General features: G+C 37.4%; 1 protein-coding gene across 1 annotated transcript in view; it reads left to right on the top strand.

The window, feature by feature from the left end:
- Positions 1-210: 210 nt before the first annotated feature.
- PPP2R5E (protein phosphatase 2 regulatory subunit B'epsilon) overlaps positions 211-17310 on the top strand; it is a 151953-nt gene continuing 134853 nt past the window's right edge. Inside the window, exons 1-2 of the mRNA XM_082840868.1 lie at positions 211-342; positions 2759-2922. Of these exons, the coding sequence (XP_082696994.1) occupies positions 2766-2922 (157 nt within the window). The 5' untranslated portion in view covers positions 211-342; positions 2759-2765. The remainder of the gene's footprint in view (positions 343-2758; positions 2923-17310) is intronic.

Here is a 17310-nt window from a genome sequence, read left to right on the forward strand (position 1 = left end):
AGGCGCCGCCCGCCGGGAATGTGAGCGAGGAGCCACCGGCGGAGCCGCAGCGGGGTCGGTGCCGATTTGATGGGACGGGCCCGCGGGGGAGGATCGTGAGGCCGCCGCCGCCGCCGCCGGAGCGCTGAGGTTCAGGTCCGGCCGTGAGGCCTAGAGGCGCCGCTGCCGCGGAACCGGAGGGACGCCGCGCCGGACAGCCGTCGCCCCGGGCTCCCTGCCGCTGTCCGGACCTCCCCCCGCACGCCCCGGTCCCGCCACCCGCCCCCGCTGCGGCCCTCTCTCCCGTCTCCCGCCCCTCCGAAACCACAGATCATCTTCGGATTCTTCTCCAGAAGCTTCAAGGTAACTTCGTCCCTCCAGCACCGCGGCTCGTCTGCTTCCTTTCCTCCTTTCCTGCCTTCTACCCGACCTCCTGGGGAACCTGCGGGGCACCGGCCTGGGGAAGGCCTGGCCTGGGCCGGCGAGGGGTGCGATGGGGTGAGGTGCGGGAGAGGGAGCGCCGGTCCCACTTGTCTGATTTACCTGCAAATGCTTCTGATGATGCCTTTCATTCACTCTGCCCTCCACCCCCCTTTTTCTCCACCTTCCGGCATTGGAGGCGTATTCTTGTCCCCCTTTATCCACTGACGGGGGCGGGGGGGAGGAAAGGGGGATTGGTGTAGTGAGAAGGATTCTGTAGCAGCTTATCTTCTCCAGGGCTTGGGGTGGCACGGGGTGGGGTGGGGTGGGTGGGAGCAAACGGAGTATGTGAGCATCCCTACAGACCAACCTTTTCTCTGTCTTTCTCCTCCACCCCAGTACCCCCTTTGGGTTATCCTGTGCCTTGGAAATGCCCCGTGCCCAATGCTTAGAGGATGATAAAGCTTCGGGCGTCCTAGCCCACGGCGAAACCTGTTTCCCCGGGCTTTGTACGGACCCGCTGCTACTGCACGTTCAATTCTGCAGCGCTTTAGGGTTGAGATCCTTGACGTTTATCCTGGGCCGCGGGCAAATGATTAAAACAGAATTTGTTTTTGCTACCAGTAAATCATCTTTAGAGATGGGAGATAAAGAATAAAGGAGAGACAAAAAGAGTGGAGGAGGAACAGGATTTATGGAAATCTTGTGTTGTGAGGGTTAAATGTAGTCTAAATAATTCACATACCAGATTGGAAAAGCAGCCCCTAAATTTACAACATACAAATGTGCTGTGGAGCTTCTTGCAGATGCAGTTATTATGAATTTTTAAGTCATCTCACTTCTTCTATAATCATTCATGGTTTGCAATTCCTTTTTATCTATCACATTTTATTTAAGGCTAAATTAGATTGTTAAAAACTTTTTTAAAAAAGAGTACCAAACAGGACTTCAAAATTCCAAACCTCAACATCATATGGTTTTGTTTGTTTTTTGTTTATGTTTTTATTATTTTTACTTTGTCAGAATCCAGCTAATCCAGGTAACTTTTTATTCTCAAACGTTCAGGAAAAAACTCTTTAACTCTTTTAGAGGTTAAAAAACACTTATGTTATGTATTGGAATGACAGGTGAGTAATTGCATTTCAGCATTTCCCCCATGTGCGTTATTTCTATTCAAGTCTGCCATTAATCTTCCATGGAGCATGGAGCCTCAGTGCCATAGAAATGATGGCATCTGTTTAAATTGGTGAATGAAACTGAGCTTAATCCTTGTTACTTTTAGGAAATAGCCTTCATTTTAATGATTTGAGAATGTTAAAAAAATTCCCAAATAACTGTTCAGTTCCATTAGTTTGATAGAATGAAAATTAATATTTGATGATGAACTTCAAGGGAACTCAACTTGGTTGTCTAAGTAGGCTGTGAATTTGTTTTTATTTCAACTTTGGTGTACCATTTCATCATAGTTTTGTTTATTAAGCTTTAGTAACTTCAGATGGCTTCATTCAAAAAGAAGACTTCTTTGAAATGATTTTAATTATGCCTTTTATGTGTTCTGTTTAAAGTAACCTAGCTTGTCCTCCTTTGTGGTGTGGTGTAGTTTATCATAGCTAACACAGCACATTGCATTAAAAGTCATGTCTTGGTAGGTGAGAAATTGTAAATTTCACCTGGCTGTGATACAGTGGTGTAGATTCTTGAAGTACCATAAGAGTTTCAACTCTAGAGCCCATTCATAATATTAACTATCTTGGGAAAATGTTTGGATGGAAATTTTGTAGCTGTAGAATAGTTCCTCAATTACTTCTGGATCTCAAGATGAGAAGAGCTGTGCAGTTAGAAAATGAGTACATGTTCAAGTATAAATGAACATCTTTTTTGTTTGTTTGTTTGTTTGTTTTGCGGTACGCGGGCCTCTCACTGTTGTGGCCTCTCCCATTGCGGAGCACAGGCTCCGGACGCACAGGCTCAGCGGCCATGGCTCACGGGCCTAGCCGCTTCACGGCATGTGGGATCTTCCCGGACCGGGGCACGAACCTGTGTCCCCTGCATTGGCAAGTGGACTCTCAACCACTGCGCCACCAGGGAAGCCCTAAATGAACATCTTTAATGCATATCGTAGTGGGAGTAGCACAATGCATTAGCATTACAGTATTGCTTATATAGTACTTATATTCTATTTTCCACCAAGTTTTTCTGTTTTCCCATTGAACATGTGACTGCTCTTAATTGATTTTATTTGCTTTCTTTTAAACATACTCCCATTTTCAAAAACTGTGTATGGGAATTTTAGAATTTGAGTAACTCACTTGTATGCTTCTACCTCGGGAATGTGTTGATGATACTTCTTTCTTTTCAGTAGGGATATGTCCTCAGCACCAACTACTCCTCCATCAGTGGATAAAGTAGACGGATTTTCTCGGAAGTCCGTCAGAAAAGCCAGACAGAAGAGGTCGCAAAGTTCCTCACAGTTTAGGTCTCAAGGCAAGCCTATTGAGTTAACACCTCTGCCGCTGCTAAAAGGTAAGGCTCATGACCAGGTGATGGATTCCTTTTCAATTGATCTTTTTGTATCTGTATATAATTTTCGTTTTTGTAGAGTTCCATATTTGTTAAAATTCCGTGTTGCAAATTGAAGAGATGGGAGGTTTCCGACATGTTGAAGTTATTGGTGTGTGATACACCCACTCCCCCTTTTAAAGGGTTCAATTTAATATAAATAGCCATGGACAAATGAAAATAAACTTATTATCAGAGAATCTCTCACATTGATAAGTAGAAAAACTGAATGCCACAGAAACTTTATGAGGTCTGGGTCTGTGTTTTTCTTATTGTCTTCTGTTGACATTTAGATGTATACATCGTATTGCAGTGACAACTACAAATTGTACAGATTTAATCACAGGAGGTAGACCTAGTAGAGGAGATGGTGCCATTAACTTACATATAGAAAATGATGTTTGAAATAATTCATTTTTTAAAATTGAGAAAAAATGGTCAGTAATTGATTACATGCATTTTTGTTTTCAGATAGTACAAATAGAAAAAGTATTTGATGATCATATTGTTTATGGAATTAATGTGAGAACTTTTTTTTCTAAATTAAACCTTTTACCTTTTGTTTGAGTATGTGGGTACTTTTTGTTCCTTTTAATTTTTATCTATTTGCTTTATGTTTATGAACAAGCATTGTTTGAAATGTACGCGAACATAGCATTTATAGCATGGAGCTATTAGAATCTACCGTTGAAGGTAGAATTTTGTCTGCTGAACACTTAAGAGTGAGGAGAAAGGGGACGTGAACAATACAATACACTTTACTGGCTCAGAGGAAATCAAAAAACTTGGTTGCTAGTTAGTTAGTGAACATTTATGTCTGTAACAATTTGTGAAATTGGAAGGTATTAAAAGAAAAACTGGAGTGTGACTAGAAAAGATCCTCAAAATGTAGCCTAGGATATTTCAAACTTCTGTTTTTCCCGTATGAACATTTTTTTTTAAGGGAGGAAGATTCATAAATGAGATTTCCATGTTTATACTTGAAATTGGTAAACATGAAATGAATAGTATTACTGTAAAGATGATATATCTACAGTTAATGAAGATGAGCTCGTATGAGTTTGGGGGGAGAAAATTTTGACTAAAGTTTTTGCTGGTAAAAATGAAAATAGTCTTTATGAGGCTTTGGAAGAAAAATGAAGGAAAAACTCGCTAGGGATAAAAGTAACTGTACTTGAAATACAAAGTTGGGAGGTATATTGGATTCTTTAGTAGTTTATTTAATCTGAAATAGACATGTAATAGCTATTAGCATCTATATCTGGCAACGGATTTTATTCTGAGGAAGCAGTTTAAACTTTCTTAGGGTTAGAACAAATTTAAACTTTGTTATATTAATTTCTTGGGGCCCATGGTAAACATTTAAATTAGAACTTAACTGACCACTCAGAGCCATGGTGTTGGTTTTGTGGGTAGTGAAAGAAGCATGCATGAGAAGAATTTGGCACATGTTTTAATATTTTGTTGTTTCTTATCTCATTAAAAAAAAATTGTAATATATATATATAACATAAAATTGACCATTTTACCTATTTTTAAGTGTGCATTAAGCATGGTATTAGGTACATTCACATTGTTGTATGTCCATCACCACCACTCATCTCTAAGACTTTTCATCTTTCCCAGCTGAAACTCTGTATCCATTAAACACTAACTCCCCATTACCCCTCCCCCTAACCTCTTTGCAACCACTACTGTCTCTGAATTTGACTACTCTAGGTATCTCCTATAGGGGGAATCCTACAATGTTTGTCTCTTTTGTGGTTGGCTTATTTCACTTAGCATAATGTCCTCAAGATTCATCCATGTTGTAGCATGTGTCAGAATTTCTTTCCTTTTTAAGGCTGAATAATATTCCATCGTGTGTGCGTGTGTGTGTGTGTATGTATATATATGCCACGTATTGTTTATCCATCTGTCAATGGATACATGAGTTCCTTCCACCTTTCAGTGATTGTGAATAACGCTGCTATGAGAACATGCTTTCACTTGGGTATATACCCAGAAGAATTGCTGGAGCATATGTTTAATTTTTTGAGGAACTGCCGTACTGTTTTCCACAGCAGCTGTACCATTTTACATCCCTACCAGCAGTGCCCAAGGCTTCTTCCAATTTCTCCACATTCTCACAGACACTTGTTATTTTCTTTTCCTTTTTTTTTCTTTTCGATAATAGCCATCATAATGTGTATGAAGTAGTATTTCATTGTGATTTTTATTTGCATTTCCCTAGTGATTAGTGACATTGAGTATCTTTTCATGTGCTTTTTGGCCATTTGTATATCCTTTTCTCATATTTTAAGTGGAGTCTGATAGTATTGTAAAATTTCCAAGAATTCTGCTCTCCAAGAATATGATTTTTGTGAACTTGTATGTTTTGCCAGCATAGGAGCATTGGAGAGCAACAAGATCATATAATACTAGATACATCCACAAGCTTAAATTCCAGACAGACTAAAAGTGATTCTTGTGTAATAAGCACGTTCTGGGAAAATATTCCGGGAAGCATTCCATAAATTAGATTTCCATATCTGTAGAATAACAAAGAAGTACAATCATGTATAGACTTTAGAAATGTGTATTTGTTCTTGATTATTATAGTGAATGTAAAGAGTTTGTTGAATAACATTTGTTTTCCTTACAATGGATTGACTTTTATTTGTGTGCCTTCTCACAACTTTAGGAGGTGGTTTATGAAATATAAGGAAAACATAAAAGGAATTTTTTTTTTTTTACCATTTCCTTAGGAAAAACCAGAGTAAATTATATATGCATGCCAAAGGGTAGTTATTGATTTAATTTTCTATAGAATTGTTTTGACTGAATTGGAAGGTTTAAGATAATTTTATTTGGGGGTACAATATAAACTGTAGTCGAATTTTGGGGGTTGCTTTAAAGAGTAAAGAAAAAACATGTCCTTAAGGTCTTTAATTTTAGGGGAGTTTGAAAACAGAAATTGTGTAAACATAGTAATTATGTAGCTCATCTTTTTAATATGTAATTTTTGAAAGCTCACAAATTAGGTATTCATTAATCACTTGTTTTGTGTGTTTGCCTTATAAGAATGCTTATTATATGCATGGTAATATTTGACTGACTTATAAGTAACACTGCCATTATTTCTTAGCATTTTAAAAGTCTCTTCACTTGCAGCACTGTAACAAACTGAAAGGAAAGTTTCATCTCCTTTGCTCTTTTCCTAATAGGTGGGTTTTTGAAATTTGTATCAATGATGTTATTTTTCTGTAGACAGCAACACCAGCATGTAGTTTTGTGTAAATATATCAGAGTGACCTGGCTTTTCCTGCAATTGTGAAATTGCAGGATAGACCTTGACATGTAGACATTTGAGTTTTCTCCATAAAGTACTTCTGAAAATATTTTCAGAAGGTCCTAAAGTTTTTGAGCTTGAAGGACTTTTACTCATTTTCTTGATAAGGGGAATTCAGTAGAGGCTGAGTGCCTTATGTGCTTGATAAGAAAGTAAAGACTTGGATGCTTTCTGGGTGCCTGCACAGCAGGACATAAAGCAAGCTTGGACAGTTACCTAGGTAAGTCGCTGAATAAGGACAAAATAAGGACACTTAGGCAAATGGACACACACACATTAGTAACAATAGCAATAATAATAATAACTACTAGGGGTAGTCGTATCTGGTTAGGTGGTTTATGTTTTCTACCCACGCCGTATTTCCTTCTCGTTTTAACTTTAAACGATTATATAAGTTTAGATTTGAGTGAGATGTTTTTGAAAGCTACCACCTCTTTGAAAATGGGATTATAATGAAAGTGGCATCATTGTTGCTAGCCTCACAATTCATCATAAGTTTCTAAAGCATTTTGCTCATAGTTTGGACAGTCAGTATCAAACATTCCAAAAACTTTGATGGCTGGAGGTGCTGTTCAGCAGAAACTCTTTGCCCCTTGGTGTTGAAACCTTTAGATTGGTAACGTATTTCTGTAACACTAATTCTCTGATGTTTTTTTAACTCTACGCTTACGATTCAGCTTACATTTTTATTTTATAGGGTGACAGTTTGTAAGGACTTGAAAAATTCCAAGTTAAAACTAGTTTGTGTGCTTTTAAAATTATTGGATGGGATAATTCGTCTCTTTCATCTTTATCTGCTTTGTATAGTGTAGAGGAGCATACAGATAGAATTCCCAGTTTTATAATGGACTAGTGCTCTAAACTGTATTTATAATGCGAATGATCTCCTAAGAAATAATGTCCTCGATTTTGGTGTTCACTGTCTTCCTTATAGGTTATGCCGTGGTGTCGCATGGGAGGAAGTACACGGGCTTTGTTGCCTGCAAGAGTCCTGGCTAGCTCACTAGCTGTGTTGCCTGGGGCAAGCGAGTTAGCTTTGGAAAGCTTGGTTTTCTTGTCTGTCAAATGGGGATGATAATAAAAATCAAGAGACGCAGCAGTACCACATTCAATATATTACTAACTGTTGTCATTTAACTGGGATTTCAGAAGTTACAATATGAATAATGTGAAATTATTATTTGACTTTTTGTATTTTCCTAGCAAAAAAGTTGAAACTGGAGATTTCTCTGAAAATTATGAAACAAGAGCATAGTTTTGAGGTCATGAACCTTTTTCAACCCCCAAATACGAAGAAACAGTGTGCAAATGTGTTGAATTTAGTAGACTAGTTATTTTAAGCATCTTTACGTGGCGGTTTTTCACCTTCTGCATTGGTATCCTGCCACATTTTTTAGTGTAGTGCTTTTTGACTTATTCGTTTTTTGAATAGATAATACAGTTATATGGTTCAAATTCCAAAAGATACAAAAGGATGTATAATGAAAAATCTTCCTCCCAAGTCGGTTTTCCTAATTAGCTCCCCTTCCCAGAAACAGCCAGTCATAATATACTTGTATTGTAGGTATAGGCATTCTTAAACCCTTGAATGAATTTGAAATGCATTGAGCAGGCTGAAATTATATGCACATTTTGTATGAATTTGTCCATTTTTTAAGTGGGATAATTCCATAGCATTTTTCAAATTCTCAAAGGGGTGTCTGAATCAAAAAAGTTAAGAACCATTGATCTAGTTTGTACCTTAGATTAACGATGTATGTTCTATTTTTTTCTTTCCCATTATAGTTTATTACAAGATATTGAATATAATTCTTTGTAGGACCTTGTTGTCATTTATCTATTTTATATATAGTAGTTTGCGTCTGCTAATCCCCAACTCCTGCTTTATCCCCTCTCCCCCCACCCGTCTTCCTCTTTGGTAACCATAAGTTTGCCTTTTATGTCCGTGAGTCTGTCTCTGTTCTGTAAATAAGTTCATTTGTAATTGATGTATATTCCTTAGGCAACTAAATTGTAGTGTGAGTGTGTGCGTATGTGTGAATGGTTTTAAAAAAATAATCGTAAGCTTTGCTTTTGAACCAGAAGAACATCTTTAAGTTAATAGGTGTTAACATACAGCTTTGCAGCCTTTGAAGCAATGTGGTAATATATTTCTTTGGGGGAAGAAATTATAAGATCTTGCGCAAAACCAGTATCAAATGACACTGTTATCATGTGCGAAAGATTATACTAGTTGTAGTGCAGAGGCATTTCATTCACTTTTAGGTGAGAATTTTATATATCTATATCTATATCTCCTAATAGTTTGTTTCTGTAGCATAGAGAAAATTCCCATACAAAGTCTCATGTGGGCCAAAATAAATTGAGAGTAAGCGTTCCTGATTCGTGAATCATTTAAAAGTAGGGTAAGCAGCTTGCATTCATATCCGTCCCATCTGAGTGTGATAATTACTGCTTAGTTCTTAACTTAGAGTTCATGGATTTCTCGGGGATAGGGTGTGTGCATCGTGGATGGGCTTCAAGTTTCTAAGAACCTCCAAAAATTATATGTAAAGTTTCTGTGTAGGTGCATTTGGTTTTTTTTTTTGGAGGATAGAGTTCATTGCTTTCATCAACTTCTCAAAGCTTTAGCTCTACCATTCCTGCTCTTTCCCCAGAGTTAAGAGCTTTTGGCTTAGACCAAAAGATTGGGAATTATTATTATTATTGTTTTTCCTGAGTATCATGTTAGCTTTATGTGTGTGCAGATGCATTGGATACTTACCAATAAATATTGTAAGCTTTAAACAGAATTCATCATAAAATGGGTCTCTCCAGGATATAACCCATCCAGGGCATAAAAATGTTAAGGTGCCAAATGAAACCTCTCCTAAGGTGAGGTGGTCCTTTTCTACTTAGAACTTTCTTCTCTTGACTTTGTATCATTCTTCAAGTTTCAGCACAAATGGGACCTTCTTAGGGACCATCCTTCATCACTTTTAAAAATAGTCTCCTTTGACGTTTCTATCACTCTGTTGTTTTTTGCATCATATTTATAATCTGAAATTATTTTATCTTTGTTCACTTGTATGTTATCTGTTTTTCCTCCCCCATGAGAATATAATCTTTGGTGTAGAAACCTTGTTTCTCTTATCTCTAGGGGCTAGATCAGTGCCTCATACATAGTTGGTATTCAATAAGTATTTGTTAGTAAATGAATGAACATTGTTAGTTGAAAACATCGAGGTTATTAGTAATAGCACTATAGACATTTATTTTTCCTTTCTAAATATTAAATTTTGCCCCCCAAACCCAGGCCATGCAGATTTTAACTAGTAATTTACACACATTTTTTTTTTTTTTGCGGTACGCGGGCCTCTCACTGTTGTGGCCTCTCCTGTTGCAGAGCACAGGCTCCAGACGCGCAGGCTCAGCAGCCATGGCTCACGGGCCTAGCCACTCTGCGGCATGTGGGATCTTCCCGGACCGGGGCACGAACCCGTGTCCCCTGCATCGGCAGGCGGACTCTCAACCACTGCGCCACCAGCGAAGCCCTACACAAAATTATAAACTTGTTTAATGAAGACTTTTTATTTTTAAAGGATCAAATTGCTGAGTGTTCACTTAAAAAGCTGAGAGTGGTTTTCTTCTCTGGTAATTCTGCATGTTTCAGGTTAAAAACAGAAGTGACATCTTGTGGAGAGAGGATGGAGTGGATTTTATGTATGACAGACATTCCTTTTACTTAGGAGATTCATCACTTTCATTTTGTAGAAGTTAAGACATTAAGTATAGTGAAATTTCTTTTTTCTGCTGGTGTTTGGGGACTGAATTACAGGCTGATCAGATCACCAGGCTTTCTTTCTTTATATAGTTTAAGAGAGAATAGCATATCTGATATTATAATGGACTTTCAGAGCAGTGTTTTATGGTCAAATTTTCTCTTGTCTTTAAAACTTTTATAATAATGTAAGCTCTTAATATTAACTAGATTTTGTAGTGCTTGGAAAAAAAACAGTAAAGTTTCTAGATATTACAAAACGGCTAACTAAAGTAGTTCTTTGGTTTGTTTGCCAGTAATGACATTCTCTTTTACCACTTAAAAATATTTTTCTACCTTTTGTATTGTAAGATTTCATAAAAACAAAACAGGGATCTTATTTTTATATTATAGTAGAATTATGCATAAAGGAACTTATTAATTAAACAGTATAATATTATTATATTATTACCTAATAACAGTATATACCTAATATATGTAACATATTACCTGAGGGAGGCAGGTGGCCTCTCTGAGGTAAGAATGGAGGCTCTGGGGTAACACACACGTAGGTTCGAATTCTAGGTCCACTCACAGCCATGTGACTTCTAAGCACTGGTTTTTTTATCTCCAAAACTGGGAGAGGAACCCACTTCGTAAGGTCAGATTAAGTGCCATCAAGCAGGTAACATTTAGCTCAGTGCTGACGATGTTGTAGGAATTGAAGAATATTAACTATTATAATTATAGGAAGAACTGTGTAGTGTAAAATGTATGCCAGTGTTGCAGTTGATTATTTCTTTAATACATTACATGAATTATTTACACTTAAGGAAGAAAAATATGGAGTATGTGGAGCTGTGAGAATTAGACTTTTAAAGCAAAAAGGAGAACTGGTTCTTGTGGAACAATCTCAGCATTACTGTTTAGTCAACATTAGTTTGAAACTGACTTCTCATTCCAGGAATAAGAACTTAAGGTGGCTAATGTGATTATTTTCAAGGGAAATTCCATTTGTGGAGAGTTAACCAGGAGAAATTATTGTTAGGTAAACTCATTTTGGAAGTAGTCTAGTAGGACAGGATCTGCAAACTTGTTGTGATTGCTTACTCCTATCAGTAAAAATAATGTATATTTCTGTTTATATGTTGTACACATGTGCTATTATACGAATATATAATGCATGTTAAGAATATACACAGACATAGAAAGTTAAAAAGGATGATACTGGAAAATAAAATGCGTAGATGTTCTGAATACTTAATTTTTTTACCTCCTTTTCCCTTGCCCACCTCCCAGCACATTCACTAACCCTAACACATCTTTGTTTTGACATTTTGCTTCATAGAGAGAACCTTCTCTTCAGGTTTTGAGCCTCGTTAATTTTGTAGCATTTTGTTTTGAGCCAGAAAGAGTTGACATTGGAGCCAGATGCGAAGAGTGAATGAGAAAACTTCTTTCTTTATCTTATTGAGGTTTTTGTCCAGGCTTTTGAATTTATTGCACCTTAAAGAAACAAAATCTGAATTGAGGATTTTGCCAGTTTAAGGAGTATCATAGAAGGTTCTTTGTTGAGGGCTCTTATTTTGCTGTTGATGGGTGGGTTTCAGAGTGTCCTTAACCCTCTTGAAATTCCAGGCAGTTTTTGTGTCTCTGTGCAGATTGACATTTTTTTTGGGCAGAGGGTTTAGAGCTTTCATCAGATTCTCAAAGGAGTTTCCCTAAGGGCTAGCAACCATTGCCTTGGGTGGTAGGTGTCAGTTTCCTCACTCAGAGCAGAGAGAGAGAATTTGTCATATAATTCCTTTCTGTAGAAGGGAGATCTCATGTCAAGAGGTTTCTCCTGCATGTGTTTTCTGATTTTTAATTTTTAATTTTTAATTAATTTTTAATTTAATTTTTAATTTTAATTTAATTTTTAATTTTTAATTTTAATTTTTAATTTTTTTAAATTTTTAATTCTTTTTGATACCAAACAGAACTTTAAAAGGTATTTGAGGGTAGAAGTTACTACATGACCCCAGTGTGGTTGTTTGGAAATTTTTGATCAGTGTCATTTGAAAAATTAAGCTGCTTGAATAGAACTACCATTGGTAGAATTGAGAGTGCCTGTAAAATAGCGTTTTCTCTGGAACAGCTGTGGACCTGGAAGAAGTCGGAAGGAGAAACTCAGGTTCTCTTTGCTGGTGAAGAAATAAGTTAGTAACCAGTGAAGGAGAAGAGAAGCAGTATCTCTTGGTCCTGCTGTGTGCCAGGTGAGGTACCACATGGTGTCACATTGAAGCTTCCCAACAACACCAAGAACAAGGGATGTTTGCTGTTGACTGCGGGTGGAGAGAGCCTGAGTTGGGACCCCAGTTCCATCTGGTTCCAAAGCCAGGGCCTTTTCCATTATGTGCATTAGTGGTGGATGAACACAGGTGAGTACTGGAGCTAACAGCCTGCTTGTTCATGCTGTGCTGGGATGATTTATTACGTGAATCATCTTACTACCTCTTGTAAGAACCCTGAAAATTGTGAGGAGACTGAGGTGACGAGAAAGAGAAGTGGAGAATAGAAGCGGGGGGAGCAGCCAGGCTGGCAGTGGCACTGTGGGTGGTGGATGGTGACAGGGAAGAGTTGAGGAAGAGCAGCAGGCCTCACAGACTCAGCTCCTTGGAAAGGCCAAGGCAGTGCCACCAAGAGGCAGACAGGAAGGACAGCTAGCACCTCACGTTGGCAGGGAGGGGGAGATGCCTCTCTGGACCCCTGTGGGACACAAATGCTGTCACCATAAAGGCGGGAGAGTTAGAGTTTGGTAAACAGGTAGCATTCTGGCAGTGGTATTTTTTACCATCATCTTCCCATCTTTGGGAACTAGCATATTGTAGGAAAGGATATGGGTTCAAGCCTGGGTGATAATTCTACGTCTGTGATTTGAGATCAGGTATTTAACCTCTTTGGAGCTTCAGTTTCCACTTTTGTAAAATGGGACTCATACATCCCAAGGTGGTTGTGAGGAATGAGATAATGTGGGTAAACTGCTAATGTGTGGTCGGTGGCCTAATAAATATTCCTTCCCTTGTTTGTCTGTTTGCCATTGATCTTTCTTTGAGTCACTCCTGTGGGCCTGCATCGTGTTTCAGAATACACAGTATGTGAGGGAAGGGGTCTGGCAAAAGTTCCTCCATTTATGTAGGCACCATAAAGGACTTTCATCTTAAGGTGAGGTTACATTTTATGTAATTAACCTGCCGTTGCTAGTGCCTGGAACACTGTTCAAAGTCAAACGTTAAAACATTAAAAAGAACGTGGAGAAAATTGGGACTTGCCACCATTTCAGGAAAAGTACTGTCTTCTAACAAGGAAGATGAAGGCTTTGGAATTAGCCTTTCACCAAAGCAAGCCCAGAAGACAATATCTGGGAATGGAGGGGTTGCGCCTTTGCCATACCTAATAAGGATATACAGTGAGAGTTCAGAGCGGTTTCAGGCTCCAGAGGACCTCTCATACATTCTCACATTAGCAGTTTGGAAATCACAGCTACATTGTACCTTCCACATTATAGGCATGTACCACTTTTCTTTTTGAATGAGTATTTTGAATTCAAGGACATTTGTAGCAAAAATGAAGCTTCTTTTGCGGGTCAGAAGGCTATTTCAACCTTTGACTGATCAAGTTAACTTTTCAGAAAGATATAGTGATGAATCAGAAGAATTGGTGTTTTTCCCTAATTTGTGAGCAAAAGTCAAAATGACTTGAAAGCAGTTTGATACCAGGGACTTTCTAAAAAGTAAAAGGATGTTTCAGTACTCTCTGTTCTGCCTTGTCTTCCATGCATTCATCTGTGTTTGCCTCTTCAACTACATCTACAAGTGGTATAACTAACTGGTGTTTTTAACGATACCTAAGCATTTAGAAATAAATAAAGTTCACTTCACTTTAAGAAAGCTTAAAGATATTTTAATCAATAACAGTTAAGATGAAGTTCTAAAACTTAGTTCCTTCAACTTGGGATGTGGCTGGTTCTTGGAGGCTTATAAGTTTTTAGCTATGAGGAACCTTGATGTAACCTTTGGCTGCTGAGAAAACCTTGTGCTTTACTATCTAGAGTTAGTTATTTCCTAAAGATTTTGGATAGAGCTATACTTTATTGTGTTTAGATTTACATTTTGACATTGTAAAAGGCATTTCAACTAATGGAATTTGTTTAGGCATTTCTGGTTTAGTGGTATGTTCTAGAAATGATATATACTTTAAAATACCCTTGGGCTTAGGAGTGGTAGACCCTATACTCCTACTCTTGAATTATGGTGAGAATCGAATGAAATAAATGGTATGCAAGTATTTTTCAAAGTATATATGAAGCAAATAGCTATGAAAGGAGTCTGCATATGACCTGGCTAAATCAGTCACATCCAAAGGCCTTAAATTCTCATTTTTGAAATTTTTCTGTGGGCTCTGTAATTCAGTTCATTCATTCATTCATCAGATTTCTACTGTGTGGTGTGATGTACTAGGCACTGTCCTGGGAACACAGTGATGAGCAAAACAAGAAGATTGATGAGTTACTTCTTCTGAAAAGGCCATTGTAGCTGGAGGTCAGAGACTGATGGAACTATTTAGGTCATTGGGCCAAATCATCCAGGCTGGGTTAAAGTTTGTCCTTGACTCTGAGGGCATTTGTACATAGCCGTAAATATACAACGACAGAGTATATAAATCACCCACAAACCTCCTACCTAGTCATGAGTATTTTTCCCTCATGTTTATATATTCTTGTGTTATGCTTTAAAAAAATTTTGTTATGTGTAATGATTAATACCATTTTAATTACTTTGAGATAGTCTTATTATTGGAGTTGGAATTTTAAAAAGTTCTTTTTTCTTGTTGTCATCTTATGATACTGGGGTTTCTTTGAAAACAAATTGCTTAATCATTGCTTGCTTTTTGAAAATTATTACCAGTGTACTTTCACACTATAAACTTGAAATGTACAAACTGTAAAAAAAAGGTATCAAGTCCTTTAAAAACTAAATAAAATCCATCTGTAGGTCCAGCTACATACTCTGTAGATGGCACTGTGTTATTAAAGTGCATGATCTTAAGTTTTCATGTGTTTTAATTCACTGTTTTATGAACTGCTGCTTGGGATAGTGGGGAACATAATAGATTAGATTTAATTCATTAACAGAAGAAAGGTTTAGAAAGATCAGAGCTAGCATTATTGTCAGCACCATTTAAAGTTCATTAAATGAGAATGCAGGCAACAGTAAAACCAGTTAGGCAAAGCAATTAACATTAGTAAGTGTTATGGTTACTGCAAAGATTGAGAAAAATAAATAATTGAAAGTATTTTAAATCTGACAAATTGAATGAAGTTAAAAATCGAATCCACCTACTTGTCATTTGCTAATTTAAAATTTTCCTGAGCTATTATGATTTAAATTATTGAGTGTTATCTGTGCTGCATTCTGTAGGTGGTGAAAATTGAGCGGAGTGAGTGCTTTTCAGTACCAGTGCTTGAAGCAGAACTGAATTTGTGATGGTGTACATAAGGAAAAAGCATCATCTGTGATTATCTCAGACTGTGACTTGTGGGGAAATCCAGCAAAATAAGTAAAAGAACTGTAGAGTCTGGAGTTTTTGACAGTCAGGGCTTAAAGAACCACTCTTGTACCTTAGTGGTTAATGAATTTCAAAATGATTTTAGAATCAATGTACACACCTCTAAGTGCAAATCTATACTTAATATTAATATACTCTTGGTAAAATTATATTTTTTTACAGTTTTACTTAATGGAATGTTTTATTTTCTGTGTTAAGGTAGGTAGGACACTTTACCCACATACATTTCCTGGCTAGAAAGATATCCTTTTTTTATTTTGTACTGTCTTTTAAGAGAATAATTTTACATCATAGTTAATGATTTATACTCATTTCTCCATAAATGCAAGGATAATTAAGTAGTTATTTGCCTCTTTCTTGGTGAGAAAGTTGTGATGTTTTGCTTGACTCATTTGGAAATGATGAGAGATCAAGAACTTCTCCACAGGGTGGTTTTGAGGATTGAATGCGTTAATATAACTAATGCTCAGAGCAGGGCCCAGATCATGGCAAGTATTATATAAATGTTAGCTATCTTTGTCATTGTTCTTACGGTTATTATCATTTGTTTATAAATACTACTTAATTGTTTGTATCTTAAGGCTTGGGTTTCAAGTGGATCCTGTAAAGATCTATTTTTGTATACTATGTCTGGGAAATGGGTGTTTTGATTTTTAAAATCTATTTAGTCTACACATAGACAAAATTGTTTAAGTAAAACAGTATAGCACTATGTATTACATTTGCTAATGGACTTGAGAGAACATTTAAAATGAATTTTTGAGTGAAGTAACATTTGGAAGCTGTCAAAAAAAAAAATTACTGAACCCAAGGGCTAGTCTAGCCAAGAGTGAGCTGCATTGCGTTATGTTCACCTAGAGCATTGCGTTCACCTGTCTTCCCCAGCTGGTGCTTTGCGGGGAGAGTGGGTTGGGGAGTTGCATGTGTGTGATGACACTGAATGAACATTGTCACTGTGAAACATTAGGAGGGACCGTAGGTGGTTGCTAAATGGAGTTAAGATGTTGTTGGATGCCACCTGGACAGATAGGAAATAGCTATCAACCTAACATCTTTCATTTAGTGGGAACATTGAAAAATTGTAAAACAAAACAAAACACCAATCTCCACCCCCCCACCCCCCCACCCCACCCCCCAGCCCACCCCAATCTAAAGAGTTTGCTAGGAGTTTTGCAAAAGTATCTTTGGAACAAGTGGCTTAGAATATGAGTTTCAAGTGTATTAGAAGTTTTTCTTCACCTGTGAGTTTTTGCCTAAAGCTATTTTTATGAACTGAGATTATGGATTTGTTGTGCATGTGTAATTTTGATTAGCAGTGAAACCTGTATTTAGTCTTTATTCAGGCCTAGACCTAGAAAGTTTTCTTTTTCCCCCATGGGAAGTTGAGGTTATTACCATGTCCAAAGCACTCTTTTCTCAAACTTAACTCAAGATAATGAGTATTCTCATTGATATGCCTTCAGTTTCTGTTGAGAAATAATGAATTCAAATAAAATAAGTGACCGTGAATTGAAAATATTCATAAAAGCAGAGTGTACGTACATTTGAAGTAGGTATATAATGAGGGAAACCAAGGCTCCAAGAAATCACTGGCAGTTCAAAGTTGAATTGGAATGTTAATCAGAAAAGAACTCTCTCTTCCAAGTTACCTATCTCCTTGAGCTGGTAGATGCTG

This window comes from Leucopleurus acutus (genome assembly GCF_964270905.1).
Source record: "Leucopleurus acutus genome assembly, chromosome: 1".
Taxonomy (NCBI): Eukaryota; Metazoa; Chordata; class Mammalia; order Artiodactyla; family Delphinidae; genus Leucopleurus; species Leucopleurus acutus.